The sequence below is a fragment of the Cottoperca gobio genome, chromosome 10 (assembly GCF_900634415.1).
Source record: "Cottoperca gobio chromosome 10, fCotGob3.1, whole genome shotgun sequence".
NCBI classification, from domain to species: domain Eukaryota; kingdom Metazoa; phylum Chordata; class Actinopteri; order Perciformes; family Bovichtidae; genus Cottoperca; species Cottoperca gobio.
In genome coordinates this window covers 17,274,747-17,294,518 of record NC_041364.1, presented here as the reverse complement: position 1 = coordinate 17,294,518, position 19,772 = coordinate 17,274,747, and the positions used below count along the sequence as shown (strand labels likewise).

At 41.4% G+C, this 19,772-nt stretch overlaps 2 protein-coding genes across 3 annotated transcripts; both read right to left on the bottom strand.

The window, feature by feature from the left end:
- Positions 1 to 232: 232 nt before the first annotated feature.
- gprin1 (G protein regulated inducer of neurite outgrowth 1) lies at positions 233 to 3,116 on the bottom strand. The gene is made up of 2 exons (XM_029442097.1): positions 2,910 to 3,116; positions 233 to 2,432 (listed from the first exon to the last, which is right to left on the bottom strand). Exon 2 carries the CDS (start codon positions 2,400 to 2,402, stop codon positions 279 to 281), a length of 2,124 nt encoding a protein of 707 aa, XP_029297957.1. The 5' UTR covers positions 2,403 to 2,432; positions 2,910 to 3,116; the 3' UTR covers positions 233 to 278.
- Positions 3,117 to 5,719: 2,603 nt separating this feature from the next.
- sncb (synuclein, beta) lies at positions 5,720 to 17,649 on the bottom strand. 2 transcript variants are annotated; one of them, XM_029442404.1, is made up of 6 exons: positions 17,493 to 17,649; positions 16,389 to 16,522; positions 12,360 to 12,389; positions 11,997 to 12,082; positions 8,084 to 8,170; positions 5,720 to 6,531 (listed from the first exon to the last, which is right to left on the bottom strand). In XM_029442404.1, exons 2-6 carry the CDS (start codon positions 16,507 to 16,509, stop codon positions 6,502 to 6,504), a joined length of 354 nt encoding a protein of 117 aa, XP_029298264.1. In that variant the 5' UTR covers positions 16,510 to 16,522; positions 17,493 to 17,649; the 3' UTR covers positions 5,720 to 6,501. The 2 variants fall into 2 exon arrangements, with proteins under 2 accessions (XP_029298264.1, XP_029298265.1); XM_029442405.1 differs by having other exon boundaries at positions 16,389 to 16,536; positions 17,493 to 17,632.
- Between the last annotated feature and the right edge of the window lie 2,123 nt (positions 17,650 to 19,772).

The window sequence follows — 19,772 nt, the reverse complement described above, 5'->3', positions numbered from 1 at the left end:
CCTTTATTTTTCCAAACATGGAAACATGGACCTCCAAGAAAAAAAAGAAAAGCTCCATCTCGTATGGCCGACTCTCAATGCTCCATGCTAGAAGTAATAAATGCTTTTGTGCTTTCTAGTCTCGTGTAGGAGGTGATTTGCTTCTCACACTTTCAAGACAATGTCACTTTGAAGTAAATCAGTGTATCACAGACACATACTGTATATCATGTGATTAAACAGCACAGGTTTGTTTCTTTTCTCCAACCAGCTGTTGTTTTCTCCACAGGATTCTCGTGTCACTCAGCGGTGTGAGCTCTGGAGCAACAATGTGGCTGCTGCATGTTCTCCATCAGAAGACGAAAAGGGTTTCTCCTGCGTCGGCTCACCTCTCCATCTTGCTCTCCCCTCTTCCTCGCCCGGCCTTTACCCTTACCCGAACCTGAACCAGAACCAGAACCCGAGCTGGAAACACCCTGGATGGACTCTGGAGAGAGAGGCATGGCTGAGGGGTTGAGCGGAGGAGGTGGAGGCATGGAGGGCTTCTGCTTCTTCACCTGCTTCTCCAGGTGTTTCTGGATGGCTGAGCCCAGCACAGCCACCTCCACCACCGCTCCGTACACCTCCCACGTCATCCCCTTTTCATCCCAGCTCACCTCCTGCACCGGCTCATCACCTTTCTCCTTACAATTCCCTTCCTCCTTTGTGTCCTCTTCAGCTGCTTCCACCTTTTTCTCTTCGCTTACTTTCTCCTCCTCCTTGTCCTCCACCACCAGCTCCTCTTTATCCTCTTCCTCCTCCTCCACTATCTTCTCCTCTACGCTCGCATCCTTCCTGATCTCAGGAAAAGTCATGGTGGTGGGCGTTCTCGGGGTCATAGGTGCTGTAGCAACAGAGCGATATTCCACCTGTTGACCCAACTGCAGCTCAGCGTCTCCAGTCTCTGTGGCCACACCTTCACTTCTCCCTAAAGTGCTCGGGAAGTTGAATGCGTGGTCCCCCTCAGGAGGGGTCATGGGGCTGGTAGCCACGGACTGACACTGCACCACCTCCAGGCTCACCTGCGTGCGGATGTTGTGGCAGCCGAAGGGAGCTGGAGATTCAGGGACAGGAGGCTTCGTCACTTCTCTCAACTCTCCACATGCAACTTTGTTTTCCTTCACCTCTGGATTTTCAGCTTTCACGACTGTTTTTGGTTTGTCAGCTGCAGGAACAGAGGGTTCTTGCGTTTCATTTTGTGGAGAGATATTTTCCTTTCCATCACAATTGTTCTCTCTTTCTTCCTCATATTCATCTATTTTGACCATCTCTGTCTCAATGGGATAACACGACTCAGCCTTCCCCTCCTCTTCCCCGTCATTGTTGCCATAGTGCGTCACCAGGATTGTAATGTCTTGATCCATACTTCCCATCCTCTGCTGCTTACACTGCTGATTACTATCCTCCAGAGTTACTTTTGAAACTATTAACCCGGCAGCAGTGCAGCTCCCAGAGCTCTCTGGGGATGTATTTGAGCTGAAGCCCTCACTCGGCTCCTGTGATGTGGTAAATTTCAAAGCTCCAGTTATCTCTGACTCAGCCTCTTCCAGACTTTTTGTCATGGGGAAACACTCTTGGCCGCTCTCCCTCTGCGCCTCTTTCACTTTCTCCTCCTTCTGCACCATCTCCCTGCCGATGAGCACTGGGAAAGCTGTGGTTGAGGGCGTCTTTGGGGTCATGGGAGATGTGGCCACAGAGCAGAACTCCACCTGCTGACCCACCTGTAGCTCAGCGTCTTTAGTGTCAGAAACCACAGCTCCGGACTTCTCAAAGGAGCTGGGGAAGAAGAAGGAATGGCTGCCCTCAGGAGGCGTCATGGGGCTGGTGGCTGCAGAGCGACACTGGACCACCTCCAGGCTCACCTGTGTGCGCATGTGGTGCTGGCCAGCAGGAGCTGGGGACCGCGGGTCTGAGGGGCCAGGAGTTGCTGTCACAGGCACCAATATATTTTCAACAGCTGCCCCTTTTTCTCTGACATGACCCAGATTTTTATCCGTAGACGTCTCCTCCTTAATTCCCCCATCTCCATCTCCATCGCTCAGGAACCTATTAGCGATTGTCGTGTTGTTATGTGCTGTTGTTGTTTTATCATCTTCAGGCTGTTGTGTCAGAGGAATGGCTTCAGTCTGCGTGGAGTCTCTAACACAACCCCCTCCTGAAAGCGCTTCATCTTTGGATGTAGCATTCTGGTCTCTTTCTCCAACGTCGCTGGCATTCATGTTAAGTTTTGGCTGATGAGTTGTTGACTCTTCACTCGTGTTTGCCTGAGGTCCCTCTGGTTCGGCGCTGCCATCTGAGCCGCCTGGACGCTCGTCATCATCTGTCTTCTCACAAGGCTTGTGGTTTTCTTTGAGACCTCTCATCTCGTCCTTCAGACTTCCCATTTTGTCTCTGCATTAAAGTGGTGGAAGCACCTGCGGGGCATAACACAGCACTCACACACTGTTTGCGCAAATTTTAACTATACAGACAAGGATGGAGGATAAAAATGAAGGGTTTGTACTCGTGATAAAAAATATTCTGTCATGCGATATCAATAGTGTGCAAACACTAACATGTAACCAAGTCATATCATTGCTACAATTTGATGGAAATTATTCACATGCTTTTTTTGTATTATAAGAGTAATCTGGGATGTTTACTATTATTAAACACATGAATAAACTGCATTTTATATGTTAGATATGTTTTTGAACATTTTACTGTTGGATTCTATATCAGATTGCATTTTTTCTTAAAATGTATCCACATAGTTCATGCTCAAGTTCTGTTTGAATCCATAATCAAATAATAGCAACGTCATGCACAGGAATCAAGAGCACATTCTAATTTCTAACCATGAAGACAACAGGATGAAAAACAAAGCAGGAAATCACGAGTTACCGACATACCTCAGCAGTCCGAGTCAGACTGAAGTCTCTCTCTCACATCTGGGTCAAACATCGCAAAATCTCAGCGCAGATCGAGACCCACGTCTGTCCGTATATCTACCCTGTTGATTGCTAGTGATTGCAGTGGCTACAGGTTTGTCTCCAGAAGAATCTATCTTAGGCAATCCTCGCTCTTAAGCTCTGGCTGTCTCTATTGAAAAGCTTCACATTTTCCTGTTTCCCTGGAAACCACGGTCGGGTTCTGGCAGTGAGTGGTAATGAAATGACACAATCTCTGTTCAGCTCTCTAATCATCAGTAAATCATAGTAATTAACTCCAGGTTCTCATAGCGACACAATGGCAAACTGTGTGCAGAGATAAACCTGTGAATTAGTGAACTGGCTTTAAGGGATTTTTTTTTTTTTTTAAAGAGGAGCCAACATTGTAGATAAAAGCTTTCATGTTACTCCAGACGCTCAGCGCGAGGGCTTCAGGAGGGAGGGTGAAGTATGCAGAAGAGGGATTTCTCTTCTTAATCATGGATTGCTACTTTAAATTAAGACAGCAATCTGCATGTCCGTGAAGGCCACATTTGTTCGTAGTAAAAAACTGGCCGAACAGATCAAAAAGGCCCTTCCTCTGAAACAAATTGTGATTTGTGGAGGCAGATCATCACAGGCTTATTAGAGGAACACCACAACAAGCAACGCAAACTCTGGTCTTTTGCAGGGAATTTGTGAAATATTAGTGAGCTGCAACAGTGAGAGCACATGAAAGGCAGCGGGGGATATCAGCTGAAGGAGCCTGGAGGAAGAAGAGCTGCGCCTCCCACACAAACACACACTTATAAACCTCCACGTCTTTCACACAGTTCACCCAGCCTCTCTGCTTTGTGACACGTATTTCTCTAAAGCCTCTGTAATTCTGCTCACATCAGTATGTGTGCCGAGGATGTTTACTTTTCTCAAATGTTTTAAAGAATCTTGCCTGTCCTGATTTGTACTGTAACGGTGTGCTGCAGCTTTGCATGAACACCATGCACCGACAGAAGTAGTCTCACCATTAATTCATGGCCTCCACCAATCCCCGGCCGCCACAGAGTGCTGTTGCCTAGCAACCACGTAGTGTGATGCAGGGAGGTGTGCTGCTGAGGGCCGAGGTAGACAGCCTTGATCACATTGTCATCCGGAGCCATCAGCCTGCCAAAGGCTATATTCACAGCGTGCCTCTGCATACTAACAGTGTTATCTGTATGTGGCATCACATTTCTTAAAAACCTGACAAAGAAGGTGGTAGCCTATCTGTTTTTATTTCCCAAAATAGTCACGTATAATGAAATCTATAACAATGCAAGACACACAAATGGAAAAATGAGAGAGGAGAAATAGAAATAAAAAGACAATTTATAAAGATTTCCTTTGAAATTACAGCTGTGTTGAGATATATATATATAATCTATATATCTTTTCACAGGTTTTCTAAAGCCAACATACTTCCATCCCAACATTATTACTTTGTTGGGATGAAATGGATGATAAGACAAGTTGGCTTCAGCTAGAATTGTTCATTTTTTAAAGTTCATTTGGTTTCCAATTTCTGTCCAAACTCCTTGATGGTGTCCGTGGCCTTGTCCGCAGCTTTTCCTATGGCCGTCTGAGTCTGTCTGCCAGCTTCTTGAGCAGCTTCAAAGAGTCGGAGCAAAGTAGAGGAGAAATATTCAAATCATCTCTATTAAAAAAGAAAGTTGTGCAGAGTTTGATTCAGACTATCAAACTTCACATGCAAACTTGTGAGTGTAAGTATAAAAAAGCTCATATCCAAAATAAATGATTTAGATTATCATTCTAGTCCTGGTGTCTCTAAAGTCACTTTCAACCAAGCTAAATGTGAGTGAATGTGTATTTCTATAGTCCTGTACCACACATGGTGTTACACAATCAAAGAATAGGTCATTCCAGGAGCTTATGGGAGCACATTTATTTTATCCTCTGACAGCTTGTGACTGCACTCTAACTCAGCACCAGAAAGCTTCAAAGACAGAGGAGTTTGCACTCTACCTGTGCCAGCTGTTTCCTTGGAGGAGTCTGCCACCTGCTGCACAGCTTCTTGAGCTGCTTGCACTGTAAACACAGGACAGGGACTTACCTCAGGATGAAAAACTCAACTCAACTCATAAATTCCTTACACTCAAAGTCATTCACATGTAAAAGAGCATTTTAAACAGTTGTCAAATATAAAAATATGTATTAGAACGATTTGTCTATCAAGTTGCTCTTTTTCCACCAAAAGAAAAGTATTTTCTCTGTCTACCAGACCGTACATTGGCCCCGTGCCGTCTTACAGCTGTAGTTTTGTACCTGCAGTGTCTGTGACTCCCTTCGCAGCCGAGTGGCTCGTGCCTTTCAGGCTCTCAAAGGACTTCTTGAACGAGGCCATGGCTCCTGTCTTTGTCCCTGCAGCGTCCACACATCCGTCTGAGCTGACAGCGGCGGGAGAGGCTGTTTAATACCCTCTGTTTGAGCCCGCCGCCCCCGAGCCTGCACGTTCCAACCGGATTAACCCAAACAAAACCAACCCAAAGAGGCCCGATCAGACTGGCATCCCAACTATGGCAGTTCCCTGCCAAGGGCCAGAGCGTGCTCAGCAGATTTTACACATCCTGTAATCAAACCCCCAGACGAGAGTGAAAACAGGGAAACATGTGAGGACGACGCATAATAGATCCTCATTTAGACCAACAGGCAGAAACAGAATTGGTTACAAGAGGCTTAAAATCTAATCATTGATCAATGCCAACAGTGAGTTTAAACATTATCACACAACACTAACGAATGGTTTCTTTTTTTTACTTTTTATTTACAGAGGAATGTATGTCTGGCTTAACACATAAACCTTTATATTGACAAGTCCTGCAATTTATAGCACGCATTGATATGACAACCATTATGATCTCAAGACATAATATATTGACTTTAACTTGTTAAAATCTTCAGTACACACAAACACACGCACACACAAACATGTATACTCTGTCAATTTCTAACAGATTTACTGGAATGATTTCACAAGCAACTATAAAGATACAATGTAAAAAACTCTTACTTCAAAAAAGTTCAAAGAAATTTCCAAAGAAATGCAAAAATAAAGACAGAACCCACAAACAGGCATTGTCGACACTTAGGAGGATATTATTGTTTTTCATATCTGCTTGCAACCGGACATACTTAATTTTTTCCACTCCCAATGTGTCATTGGAAGATGATGAACATCTATTGCACGTTTCTAAATACAGATACACACGAGTACAAAGTCACAAGCCCCGCCTCTGGTCTCATTTCTTTGGGAGGGAGTCAAGGAAATGAGACAGAGAGGACAAATCCTACATCTCAGTAAATACCTACACCCAACACATTACATTAATAACATGACATTTACAATATATAATAATAAAAGATTTGTTTTGAAGGAAGAACATTTTTCAGTGGGAATGCTTGTCTTTTTTGTTGTTTTTTTTGCAACGGGGGTATAATTGTAATAATTTCAGCATTTGTCCTTTTTATTATTAGAAATATTATTGTGCTGCTGGTTGGTTGGTGGCTCGGACTGGTGCTTTTATGCTTCTGGCTCGTAGTCCTGGCTCCCCTGGGGAAAGAAGAAGCAATTTTAAGAGACAGGCAAGTCAAATCTGCAGCACAAAGAAGCTCCAGGTTAAATTCAGCAAGACATTAATAAGTGAATCGCATAAAATTCTACTTAAATCGGTTTAAGAATAATATCAGAAGGCTTATGGTAACACATGATCGCGCTCTGCTGAAGAGAACGATGTCACTCTATCAAAGCTGTAAGCTCCTCTGCTGCTTCAGTGTCTCTCTCCGGCCTGCAGAGGGCAGCACGAGCCTGCAACAGCTTCAAGGACGTGTCGTGAGCACATTCCCATCATCTTTGTAACCCTGCACACGCCTCCACGCACTTGATCATAAAAAAAGCTAAACAACACAGCCTCCAGGAATGTGCAATAGGTCATCTGATGTATTCACAAAACCAAGAGTGATTCTGGATGAGATAGATTTTAATCTCCAAATCGTCACTATGAGGGTTTGGTTCACTCTGCAGCCCTCCATATTCACAGCAATGCAGGCAGGGAGACCCTGGCATTACCCATAATGCACTGAGGCAGAGAGCGTCATCACCACACCCATTCAGACAGATTCGCACATCGCTGGTGTGTAGCAAAGGATGGGGGAGGGGAAAGCGATGCGGAGGAGAGGAGTAGGAGAGAGATGGAGGAGGACATGGATGACACAAGCTACTGCCTCAGAAAAATGTAATTTGTATCCCAGGGAATATCTCAGTTGTATTCCTTTAACTGATGAATGCAATAATCCACTGAAGGGACCGAAAATCTGACAAATAAATGTAACATTATAAGAGATCATGTAACATCTCCTTAAATCTTCGTCCAACTGAAGCTGATTCTGAACATTTTAATATTCGGAGAATAAAATAGTTTTTAAGGCTAAAAACATTGCAGTTTCAGTCATTTATATCATTATATATAATAGTAAAAATATCTTTTCAACATTATGTGCATTGTGTGCTTTTCTATTTACTCTTAGATATTTCAAATCTGGATTCAAAGCAATAGGTTCTGCACAATTTGTCTCGCTCCTGACAGCCAAAATCCAAAAATAACCATCTGTGTCAGACTTGCATCCTTCCTCCACGCACACGCACACGCACACGCACACACACACACACACACACACACACACACACACACAGAAACACACACGTACACACACCCTAGCTCAGTGTAGGTAGGTGGTGCTGTATTCACTGTACTCGCTATGTGGCATTTGGCTTGTTAAGCCCTCTGTTTCTAGTTCCAGAGAAAAGAAGAATGACCTCAGCGTGAGCTGTAGTGTTTGTGTAGGACAGAAGTGGGGGGCAAGTGTGAAGTGCTATTGAAATGAAATACAAATACAGTTTAAATGTGTAACCAGGCAGAGCTGGTGAATATGGATGATCCTCCATCTACTGTAAGTGCGACTGCAGTACACCACTTTACAGTTTTTTTTTACAGGCTAGACATATCATAAATCTATTTATAATAAAGCCACAGTTCAATATGAACACAGAGAGATGATTGTAGGGCAGAGACATGTATGTGTTTTGTGTGGTGTTGGCTGATTACCTGCTGGGAGTTATCATATGTCTCCCCTTCTGGCTGCAGCATTGCCTCTCCATGGCCCTCCATGGCCTCCTGCCCGTACTCCTCAGGCTGCAGAGACACAGACAGGAAGACAGAGACGATGAGGAAAGAAAATATCCACAGTAACAGAAGCCATTATGCATGTGTAGTTACATCATCACTACATTCAAGCCACAGTGCTCAGAATCAGATTTTACGAAAAATAAATAGCCGATGATCTTCATCCAGAAGAAGATTTTGAACCTGTTTCTTTAGTTGCAATAATAATTCTTAATCAGGCTAGCCTGTCATACAGTAAGTCCTTGCTCTACGGCCGTCACCACTTTGGTCCAGACTGAAATATCTTAATAACTGTGGGATGGATTGCAAAGAAATGTTGTGTAGTCATTCATGTTCCCCTCAGGATGAAACATAATAGCACCATCCTCAGGTCTAATACTTTGGTTTATGTCTAAATGGAGATGGCGAACATGGTCAAGTTCACACCTGCTTAGCATCAGTTAACATTGTCATTGTGAGCATGTTAGCATATGAATGTCGTTGACATTTAGCTCATACACACACAGCTGGCACACGTACAGCCTCACAAAGCTAAGAGCACAGCTGTTGACTCTTAGCCTCGTTTGCTGGATATTTATTGATTGTAAATTCTGATGCTTAGCTGTGTGACTCCAATGTAATGGTGATAGATGAGAGGATTAAACTGGGGATAGAAAATACCAAAGCAGCAGTGCATTAGTCTCTCACCTGTCCAGTCTGTGGCGCTCAGCTAAAAGCACATTGGATTAAACTGAAGACATAAATCTTTACAAATGGATAGCAAATATATAATTAAATTTTACAAAAAGGATAAATGATTTCCTAAACCGGCTGTGCACTGTGGTTCTCACACGTTACTCAAACAGAAGGAAAGAGTGCATTTAATGGGGACTATTTCAGCTGTGGACTAATACACATTTGGTGTTCTAGAGAGTATTTGCAGCAACTGCAGAATGTGGGTTAATTTAAAATAAACTGTGGTTATTGTTATAAAGGCATATATCACCAACTGCAACAATGTGGCTAAATGACATGTTTTTAACAGTTTTTGAACAACAATAGAGGCAAAGAGGAGTAAGAAATATCCGGATTTGGATAAAAAGACATACTTCTTAGTAGTCTTTTAATGTTTAAAGAAAAATATAGAATACCACCAGCCTTATCTTTTAGTATTCAAAAGGCTGCAACTAACAATCATTTTCATTATCCAATAATCTGATGATTATATTATAGAATGATCAATTAATTGTCTATAAAATGTCAGAACATAGTGAACAATGTCCATTCCAGTCCATGGCTATGTCTTTAAATGTCTTTTTTTGTCAGTCCGAAACCAAAAGATATTCAGTTTAACATGAAATAAAACAGTGAAAAGCCGTACATTTTCATATTTGAGAGACTGAAAACAGCATTTTCTGCGTTTATTTATGAAAAATTAATTTAAGATTACAAACGATTAATTGATTATCAAAATAGTTGCCGATTATTTTTCTGTTGATCCACTTATGGATTATTCAGCTAATCGTTGCAGCTTTAATTCAAAGTGGCACTGATATTGAGTGACATCTTGATACTGTGAGCATCTCCTTCTGAGAGCTTTCTGGAGCAGACAGCGTTCCATCATTGCTGCACCTGCTACTACGAGCCCTTAAAACAAAGCTAGTGGGTCACCATGCATTTATTTTTAAACCCAGCACTAATCAAGTCAATTAGGTCAGGAAGAAAGAACAGACCATAATCCTGTGCACTGTATTAAGCTGCTGTTATTGCTGTAAGCCCACCAACACGATTAGCATGGACTAAAAGGCTGCATAATGGGAAACCGCCATAAAGATACACCTAATCAGACGGATCATTGCCATTATAACAGCATATTGAGATAACTTTTGTGTCTGATTAGTCACATTTTAAGTCAGTTGGGACTAGATAGGCCGTATGGTCAGAGGATTTAGCACAAGTCTCTCTTAAAAAGTATTCCAAATATTTTATTATATGCATAGATGCGCACTTTTAATGTGCAGAATACTGCCGATTTAAAAAAGATGTATCTTCAGGACAAAGTTAAACAGAGGGGATGTAAAGCCCAGCACAAGCTAGAACTGAACAAAACGCAGCGCTGCACATGTGCTAAGAATGTCAACAGTTTAACAATCTGTTGTCGGAGTGTTAAAATGAGTAGTTTTATCACTCAGATAGTGCCTCCGAGAAGCCTATTAGAAGCAGGCTGTCAGATTTACTAGATTAGTGAGTCAGTGGAGAGGGTCCAACACTGAGGGATGAAGGCTTCGGAGAGCACGAGGGACCTCAGTGTTTCACTGACAGTCTGACAGCCACAGACGAGATGTCAACATGCTGACAGCGCACGACCGGGTCATTTAACAAGCGAAAAACAATGAGTAAAATGTCTATCACTCAGATTTCCAAGCTTGGCTATATGTAGTTTTTTCCATGTTCTGTGTTTGTGGAAAGTCAAATCTGTTCCACCTCTGTCCTCAGATCAAAGTGTGTATAACCTGATCTGAGAGGAGACAGAAAGTGGTGACATTAGCAGAGGTCTTCAGGGGGGCAGCTGTGTGTTGTAGAAAGCTGATAGTCCCACAGAGAGATGGCTCAGGGTCATTTAGAGTACCTGAACAGTAAATGGGGCTGAGAACTGAAGATATATTACAAACTGAAGGCAGCTCAGTGATAAATTGTTGTGTGGAACAACAATTCATCCCCGGGAACTCTCAGGCTTCCTACAATAAAACAATAGTAACACAAAGCCTATTCTTATTTCCTATTTTTAACTGTAGAAAAGCTGTCAATCACCAGTTTAACCATTTACATATTGCAGCAGAATCTTGCTGTGGAGCGATTTACACAAGCAACACTTTCTCTCAGAAAGACAGGATGTTTCCTCTGGTAGGAGAAAATGAAAGTTCAGCAAATGTCTGTGCTGACAGCAGTGGAATAAAACAGATGTGGGCCAGTAGCTTTTTATTGAAGTGACATGCAAATTCATCAGCCCGTGTTTATCCCTGCTGTCTAAATCTGGCTCTGCGACAAGCACCATCGTGTCCAGAAAGAACACAACTTACAGCAAGTTGCCAACTGTGAGTGAGGCTCAGAGCTGGAACGGAGGTTTCTTTTTCTCTGTCACTTGTTCTCATGCTCGTGTGCAGAAACATAAGTAGGCTCGATCAAGAATAACAGTAAGCTGTCGCATTGTTACCATGCATATACATTTCATTATATGCATGCAGTTAAAGTGGCACTCCATTGATTTTACAAATTATGTTTGGTGAGTGCTAAAGTCTGTGAACAGTTGTATAATATCTTGTCTTTCAATGCATTTTGCATTTCAGCTCTACTATAGCTTTACATCGTATAAGAAGGGTGAGAGTTTTATCAATGAAAACAAACATTTACTGGTTCCATCTCCTTAAATGTGAGGATGTACTGTTTTTTCTATGTCATTTTGAAATGTCATATCATTAGTTTTTTAACTGTTTGATGGGCAAAACAACCAATTTGAAGATGCTGTTTTGGGCTCTGGAAACGTAAAAGATATACACTTCTCACTATTTAAAAAAAACATTTATAGATAAATTGATGATAGAAATGGTAGGTGGTTGCAGCCCTGGATGTACTTACCCACAAATAACATTTAAAAGAAATGCAATACTGACCACAGAAAAATATAATATATAAAGCTTTTAAATATGGATTGCAGTTTTTTCTCTAATGTCATTTAACAAATACGGGGCCAGCTGTGTTCCTGTATGTGTGCGTGAACACACTGAAGAAACTAGAACAGTGTGTGACACTGAGTGTGCTAGCAGGGAGCTGATGGGGACAGTAATGGCGTACATACATTCAGGTCAGCAGGGAACTCGTCCTTCTTCCCCAGGCCAGTGGCAGCAACCATGTTCCCGACGGCTCCAGTGGTCTTCTCAGCCACTGCAAGCAGAGACACACAAACATCATGTACACGCACACGCACAGCATTATCTCCACAGATTCAGCAGACATCTTAAAAGCATGCACATGATGTCTGACCTCTTTTGATACTCAATTGATTATTGTACATAATGAAAACTCACAAACCCTCCCCCGTCACCATAATGAATTAGCCATTACCCAGTTAAGAGTAAGTGCCTCGTCACTGTAATGAAACGGAGCTTGTTCCTGCTACAGTAACGACGCTTAGGTTTGACTAACAGAAGGGAAAACTCACCTGAGCCCACGCTGTCTTTGGCCTTGCTACCTGAATGAACAAAAAAACAAGAAATCTGTTAGAAAAGTTCCTTCCAGTAACAGTTGACATTTTACATTTCAAGATTCATTTTTGTTTGTGTGCGTATATATCAAATCAAATCAAATGTATTTATATAGCCCAATATCACAAATTATACATTTGTCCCAGTGTGCTTTACAGACTGTACAGGATACGACACCCTCTGTCCTTAGACCCTCGCATCGCACAAGGAAAAACTCCCTAAAAGAAACCCCATAATTAAATATATGGGAACACTCGCCTGATATTAACCACTGAAGAAGTACTGCCATTCATTCAGAGTGTTAGCCTGCCGTGTACTTTGTATAAAGGCACCATATCTGACCAACTTGCTCTTTTACCACCTTGATAGGTCAAATATCATCTACCTGACAGCATGATTAATGACACATCCTATAGAAGTAGGGCTGCAACTAACAACTCTTTTCTTTATCGATTAATCTGCCGATATATTTTTATATATATATATATATATATATATATAAAAAACAAGACAAGTAAATACATCGCCCTATATATATATATATATATATATATATATATATAGGGCGATGTATTTACTTGTCTTGTTTTTTGAAAACAGATTTTTCTGCCATCTTTGCATGAAAAATCACAATGATCAAAATAGTTGGATTCATTTTCTGTCATTCGACTAATCGTTGCAGTTCATTATAGAAGCGTGAAATCATGAAACGCAGTATTAATCCAAAGACACAGCACTAACTAATAAACTGTGAAATGTAACTAGCATGATTCACTTTGAACTGACAAGTCAACAAATCAGTTTTAAATACAAGTGATGCAATATCAATTTAGTTTTTTATTCCTAGTTTGTCAAAGCTTCAGAGGCAATAGAGAACAATCATGACTGCAGTACTTGGGTTTATTGATACTTTTATTGTGAGGAGTTATTACACTTTGTGGCCGGCTTAAACCAAAACCACCAATCCATTCTCCCTCCTCTGGCAGACCTCATTCTGATGACTCAAGCCTTGTCCTCTTCTCTACTGTGCAGCAGTCACACGCCATATTGCACCCTGGAGGCCTTTAAAAGCCAACTGAGCCAGATCAGAGCCGTCACCTCAAAAGACGAGCCATAAAGCAAAACATACATCAAAGATGTGCATCCATTTATCTGCTCTGGTGAAGTGCAGCTACCTCACTGCATCCACAGTAACACAAATGGAGAATAGCCGTGGGAAAGAAATTAGAAAAATTAATAATTACAAATGATTGAATGACACATTTGTAGCTTATTGTTCTGCAGACAACAGAAAGCCTTATCGCCAAATGACGAAATGTTCTCTGTAACGGTTTCTTTTGATGAACAAAAAAGTGAAAATTAAAGTATATTTTATTTGTGTTTAAAAAAATAAATAAAGTCAATCACCTTGGTGCCTATAAAATACCAGACTAAGTCTTGTAGTTGTGTGACGTGTACTTAGACAGTCATAGCAGCGTACATAGATGCTCTGTGAATGAGGCTGTGAGATGTGACATTAAATGGCATCTAGTACAGCAGGGTTTTCTCGTTTCCGCCTCTTCTTCGTGCCTTACCCAGGCTGACTGCTTAGCTCAGCTGGGTGGGCGGTCTGCAGCAGCTGTCAAAAGGTGGGCCACAGGCCTATCAGATCACTCTTACCCCTCCTCCAAGAGGGGCCTTCAAGCGAATCATACGCAGCTTTCTAGGGCACCGCTATGCTCAACAAACAGCACGCAGAATCACAGAGATGTTCCTGTCCCTTTCTGTGCACCACAGGCGAAAGGCACGAAGAGACACGAAAGTGAGCCTGCACGTGTTTCTGCTGCAGATTGGCATGTTTTGGTTCTGGTGATGAGTGACGGGGACACGCTGATAACTATGTAGGGTAATTGGATTCCATCTAAATGCAGACACATCTGACAACGTATCCTGAAATACCCAACGTCCCTTGAATGGAACCAAAACATACTGCCACCGAATCAATGGTACGAGCTGGTGACTGCAGAACTACCAGCAGGGGTGTCACTTGAAGATGTAAATGGTGGCCCTCTGACACCAGCTCAACAACTGACAAAATAAATATCTGTAATGGCTGGCAGGCTCCAGCTCTGAGTCCCCTGAGTCATCTGCCCTCCCCCCATTCCCCCCAACAGACTAAGTGTAAGCTAACAAGCAGTGCTGGCCAATATGGAAGAAATCATTTATCACAAATGACAATGGGTTTTCCAGTATAGATATACAAGTTATATATGAAATCACGTTAAATAAAATTAAACACATGATGTTCATTACGCTTAATAGTGTGGCACATGACACTAACCCTAACCCAAGCAAAAATGCCAAAACATGATGTACGTCCATCCTCTAAATCATGAGAATGTTCCTTTATCTTATGTAACGCTAAACAGTTCTTCATTCTGAAGACGTCACCATGGACTCTAGGGAAAGTGTAATGACCATTTTCAATATTTTATGATATTTTATAAACCAAATGATTTATCAAATAATCCCAAAAATGATATTCAGATGAATTGGTTATGAAAACAATGCTAAGTTTTTCAGGTGTCCATCCACCTTCATGTCACATGTGTTTATTCAAATAATGAATAATGAAAGTAGAGCTGCAACGACAAGTCCTTTAATTGATGAGTCGATCAACAGAAAGATATTCGGCAACTATTTTGATAATAGATTAAATGTTAAAGTATTTTTTCCTGCAAAAATGGGAGAAAATGCTTTTTTCAGCCTCTCAAATATGGAGATTTCCTGCTTTTCTCGGTTTTTATATCATATAATCTATAATCTAAACTAAAATGTAATCTAAAGCACATATTTGGCACTTTGAAAACCAAGCAACAGAGGCACTCATCTGTGCAGATATCTGAAATGGTGTCCATTACAAATTACGCTGCATTGTAAAGGACAAAAGCAGAGGCCTTTAGTCTGTTTGTCTCCAGGAGGTGACCGTGGGCTGGGACTGTTTTACAATCTGCTGCTCTCCAATGCACCGACCTGTGGGAAGTGCTGCTCCCACCATCCTGCTGCCCCACCCCCACCCATGCTCCCATCTCCGCCCTGAAGCACAGTCAAGTCAGACGAGAGGGCACGAGGACATTCAGAGCCTCGTATCACATCATGCATGTCAAAAATAACTCCTTATCCCAGAGCATCCTTTGTATAACTACAGCTGGATAGAGACGATAATACAAAGGGTACAATTGCTGATTATTTAAATACTGCATCAGCCTGCATAAGTAAAACAAATATATTGATCTGCTGTCAGGCTGATTTATTTATTAAATTACAGCTGCCATAAAAAAATACTCATGGGGTGCATTCAGTTATACTTATCTTGCTGTACAAACCAGTCATTTTAATTTACAGCATACATTGAGTTCAATAATACAACAGTAGTTATACAGAGGAAATCAAGAAGGTGTTATATTGTCATCTGACTGTATTGTGGTGGTGAAGAGGTTAACACCTAAGCAATACATACAGTCTGCTGGTTTCTTTCATGTATCCTCATACATGAAAGAAACCAGCAGACTGTATGTATTGCTTAGGTGTTAACCTCTTCACCACCACAATACAGTCAGATGACAATATAACACCTTCTTGATTTTTATTGTGCCAGTAAAGGAAGTTATTGCATAATTTAACCATTTGTTTCAGGACATAGGGGGATGCTGCAGGAGCTAAATTATAAAATATTTTCTCTCAACAAGCTACAACATTTAAAAACTGCCTAGCTCTTTCATTTACATTCTGATATATTGACATATAAACATATTTTTCATATCATTTTCTTTTATTCTTTATTTAGGTTTCTGGATTTTTGTACTTGCTTTTATTTTTTGCATCAATACACCAAAAGCAGATTCCTTGTATGTGATACTTGGCAATAAAGCAGATTCTGATTCTCAATGTGCATGTGTATGATTTGGTTGTAAAATAACCTGCAAACAGATTTGTGATCGTCTTACCTACAAACATGACTCCTTCTTTAGTCTTTTCAGCTGCAACCGCAACTCCTTCCTTGGTCTTCTCTGCGGCCACAGCCATCCCCTCCTTCGCTTTAGACAAACCCTTCATAAACACATCCATCTTGGCCGAGTAACTGTGGAGAGATACCTGCTGTCAGTCACTATCACTGCTGTCACTAAGCACACGTGTGAATGTCATCCTATTTAGATGCATATGTGGCATTTAATATCTCATATTAATAACCATCTTATTTTTAGCTATTTCTACAGACATCTATAGATATTAGTCTTACACGACCATACGTTATAGTAAAAGAAGGCAGCACCGCCTCCTGTGGTAGATCCTGACAGCTGCAGGCCAGCCACCAGGCTGTAGTAAAAACCCTGTTCACTCATGCATTCAACCCTTCTTTTCCCATCCTCGTCAAGGCATTAAATATTCAAAGGAAAAACAGATTTCAATGAAATGGTTAATTGTGGAGGCGCTCATTAATTATTGCTCGTCTGTAATGATACTCTCAATACTCTTGTAACGCTGCACCTGGGAATAAGAAAAGGCCTTCTAAAGGACTGTACATCTTGTTATAGTAGAAGGTGGCATGTATTGCACGAGCTACACAACGTTGCTGGGGGAAGGGAAGCACGATCTACACTTTCACATCTACACGTATCACGGTTTTAACGTAGAATTATGTGAATGTAATATGAACCGATCTCACGCAGGGAAAACATTTAAATAAAACAGAAGAAGCTGCAGTCTAACAGCTCGAATTATATTCTTGCATTACACACCGATCCTCTCGGAGTCCCATCCTGGGTGTCGCAGGTCAAGCCTTTAATTATCACATGCATGAAATGTCACGATGTCGACCATTTCTCACATTTCTTTGCCACTTCATCCACACACGAATTGATAATAATAAGATACCAAAAGCAGGATCATTGATATATAGGAATGTTGATAAAAACGCTTTTAGTTGTTTTAAGCAAGGTGCAAACCTGTGCCTTCCAATGACGACGCTTACATGCACAAATGGTGGTGACCTCTATATGTTTAAAAAAAATAAACACAAATAAAGGAATGCAAGAAAAAAGAGTCCTTACCTATTTACAAATAGCCGTCGACTTGTCCCCTTATGATTTAGTCGCACAGTCGAGTCACACTATCGTCTAAATGGGAGATATTCTCAGATGATCACTAGGTGGGCCTTCCTCGGGGCTGATCTCCTACAACAGGGACGGCCCCCTTCACAGTACAGCGGAGACTATCACGCCCCCCCCCCCCTCCCTCCCTCCACCTCCTCCTCTCTCTCTCTCCCCCCCCCTCTCTCTCCACCATCCCGTTCCCTCCACTATATTGATCACCCTAGATGTCTGGTACATTAAGGGAAATTACTTTTACAAAGCCACACGACCTCATCTTGTTTCTATTGCAGAAGTTAAATCTATGCAATCTGGGGGTACAGTGGCTATAGGAATATTATATTAAATTGACGCTATAAAATTCCAAATTGAATAATATGGACTCTGGGTGCAATTATTATCTCCCATTTGTCAATATATAATAAATGCTATAAAGCTAGAACAAATTGTTATTTAGACTACTTGACCTACTAACTAATGTTTTCTCATGGACTCCATTTTGGATTGTAACGCCAACCCATATTGCTCTAAAAAATGCCTTTCATTAGGAAATGTAACCATACACTACAATACGTGTAATGTCATATTGTTTATTGCATCTTCATTTTTTAACTGCCCCAATTCGCCAAAGTTGTCTTCAAGAGTAGTCTATAGATTCTCATGACGTTTAAAACCAATTATCCCACTCCTGTGTAGCGTGCCAATAGTGACATGCGTAGAACTGGAGTGTAATCTGAGGGTTATACCATTTTGTGTAAGAGATAGGGGTAGATTGATTCAGCAGTGCTTTGGCTGTATATTGATTTTTTTGACCAGCCAAGGAAGTTAATTAATGCTTTGAAAAGAAAAATACGTATAAAGTCAGACGATATAATTATCTCTTAACTTTAAACAACGCAACAATACCAGACGGATTATTTAATGTCAGTAGATTTTCCACGCCGAGCATTAGTCCTTAAAAATTCACAAGGTGATTTCTGCTTTGCATATTTAATTGAAATTCAAGCTATGCGGTCACGAGCTCGTCGAGAGTATAGGGTGTATTTATTTACGACTGCAACGAATGTGCCTCAGCCAATCAGAGCAGAGGATGGCCTCGGATCGAATTATGGTAGAATACTGAACATTCCATTAGGTCACGATGCTATAGCGGACCAAACTAGAATCAAATAAGACTAATAAACACACATTTCCATTAATAATGCTGTCGCTGGATACTGCACGTCTCCCTACGTTTCACCGAGCTGATTTACAGCCTCGGTGGACCACCCCCTCCTTTTTTTTCACCTCCTGTCTGACGTACATGCAGTGACGCAATCCGCGTTGTAGTGGGCGAGTGATTGCGAAATCCTTCTTCTTCACCCAACTCCCCCCTCCAGTTTAAGGAAACTCCAGATAACTACTTCTTCTTGAAATTGTCCTATTTCATCTGGTCTCGGAGAGCTTTGGCCCGGCATGGATCTGTGCCATTATGTGCCATCATCTCCTGCAAAAGAGGCAAACACAGTATACCCACCAAACTGTCTTATACATATAAAATGCAGCGTATCTGTGCTGTACCAGCCCAAACTATAACATTCACCTCCCATGTATTAGTTTCATCAGGAGAGGAAATAAATAATAAATAAGCTTTGTATGGCACCATGGAGTAAACAATCAAGATGACCTTATGTTTCATCCTCCCATCAATTGCATATCAGTGTCAACTGTCAGCAATCACAAATATGTGATCAGTAAGTACAAAGCTTCATCCTCCACTGAGTCCCAGTCCGGCGCTGTCCAGGGTCCTGAACAGAAGTCTGTCTCTGTCCATGGTGCTGAACTGCTTCAGCCAACACCACACAGCTCTGCAAGACAGGGTGCAAGATGTAAGTGGTTACAAAAGTCTTTCATCAACACACCGCAAGAAAGCTTTACATACTGTTAACCCAGTTGTCTTCTAAAGCTACCTTCAGCCCAGATGTGCAATAGATGAATTCAGTAGAAGTCTTCTCACTTTAAAGAGGTGACACTTTGAGAGGCCATATTTGACTCAAACCTCTTGATCAACTCTAAACCTAAACTAAACTATAACTCTTTTGAAAGCCTTGTTCTTACGCTCTCAAACCCAACATGGAAAACAATAAAGCCAATTGTATTTGTTACTGTGTACCGCCCTACTGGTTCGTATTCTGAATTTCTATCTGAATTCTCTGAATTTTCATCAAGTTTAGTCCTTAAAACAGAAAAAGTAATTATTAT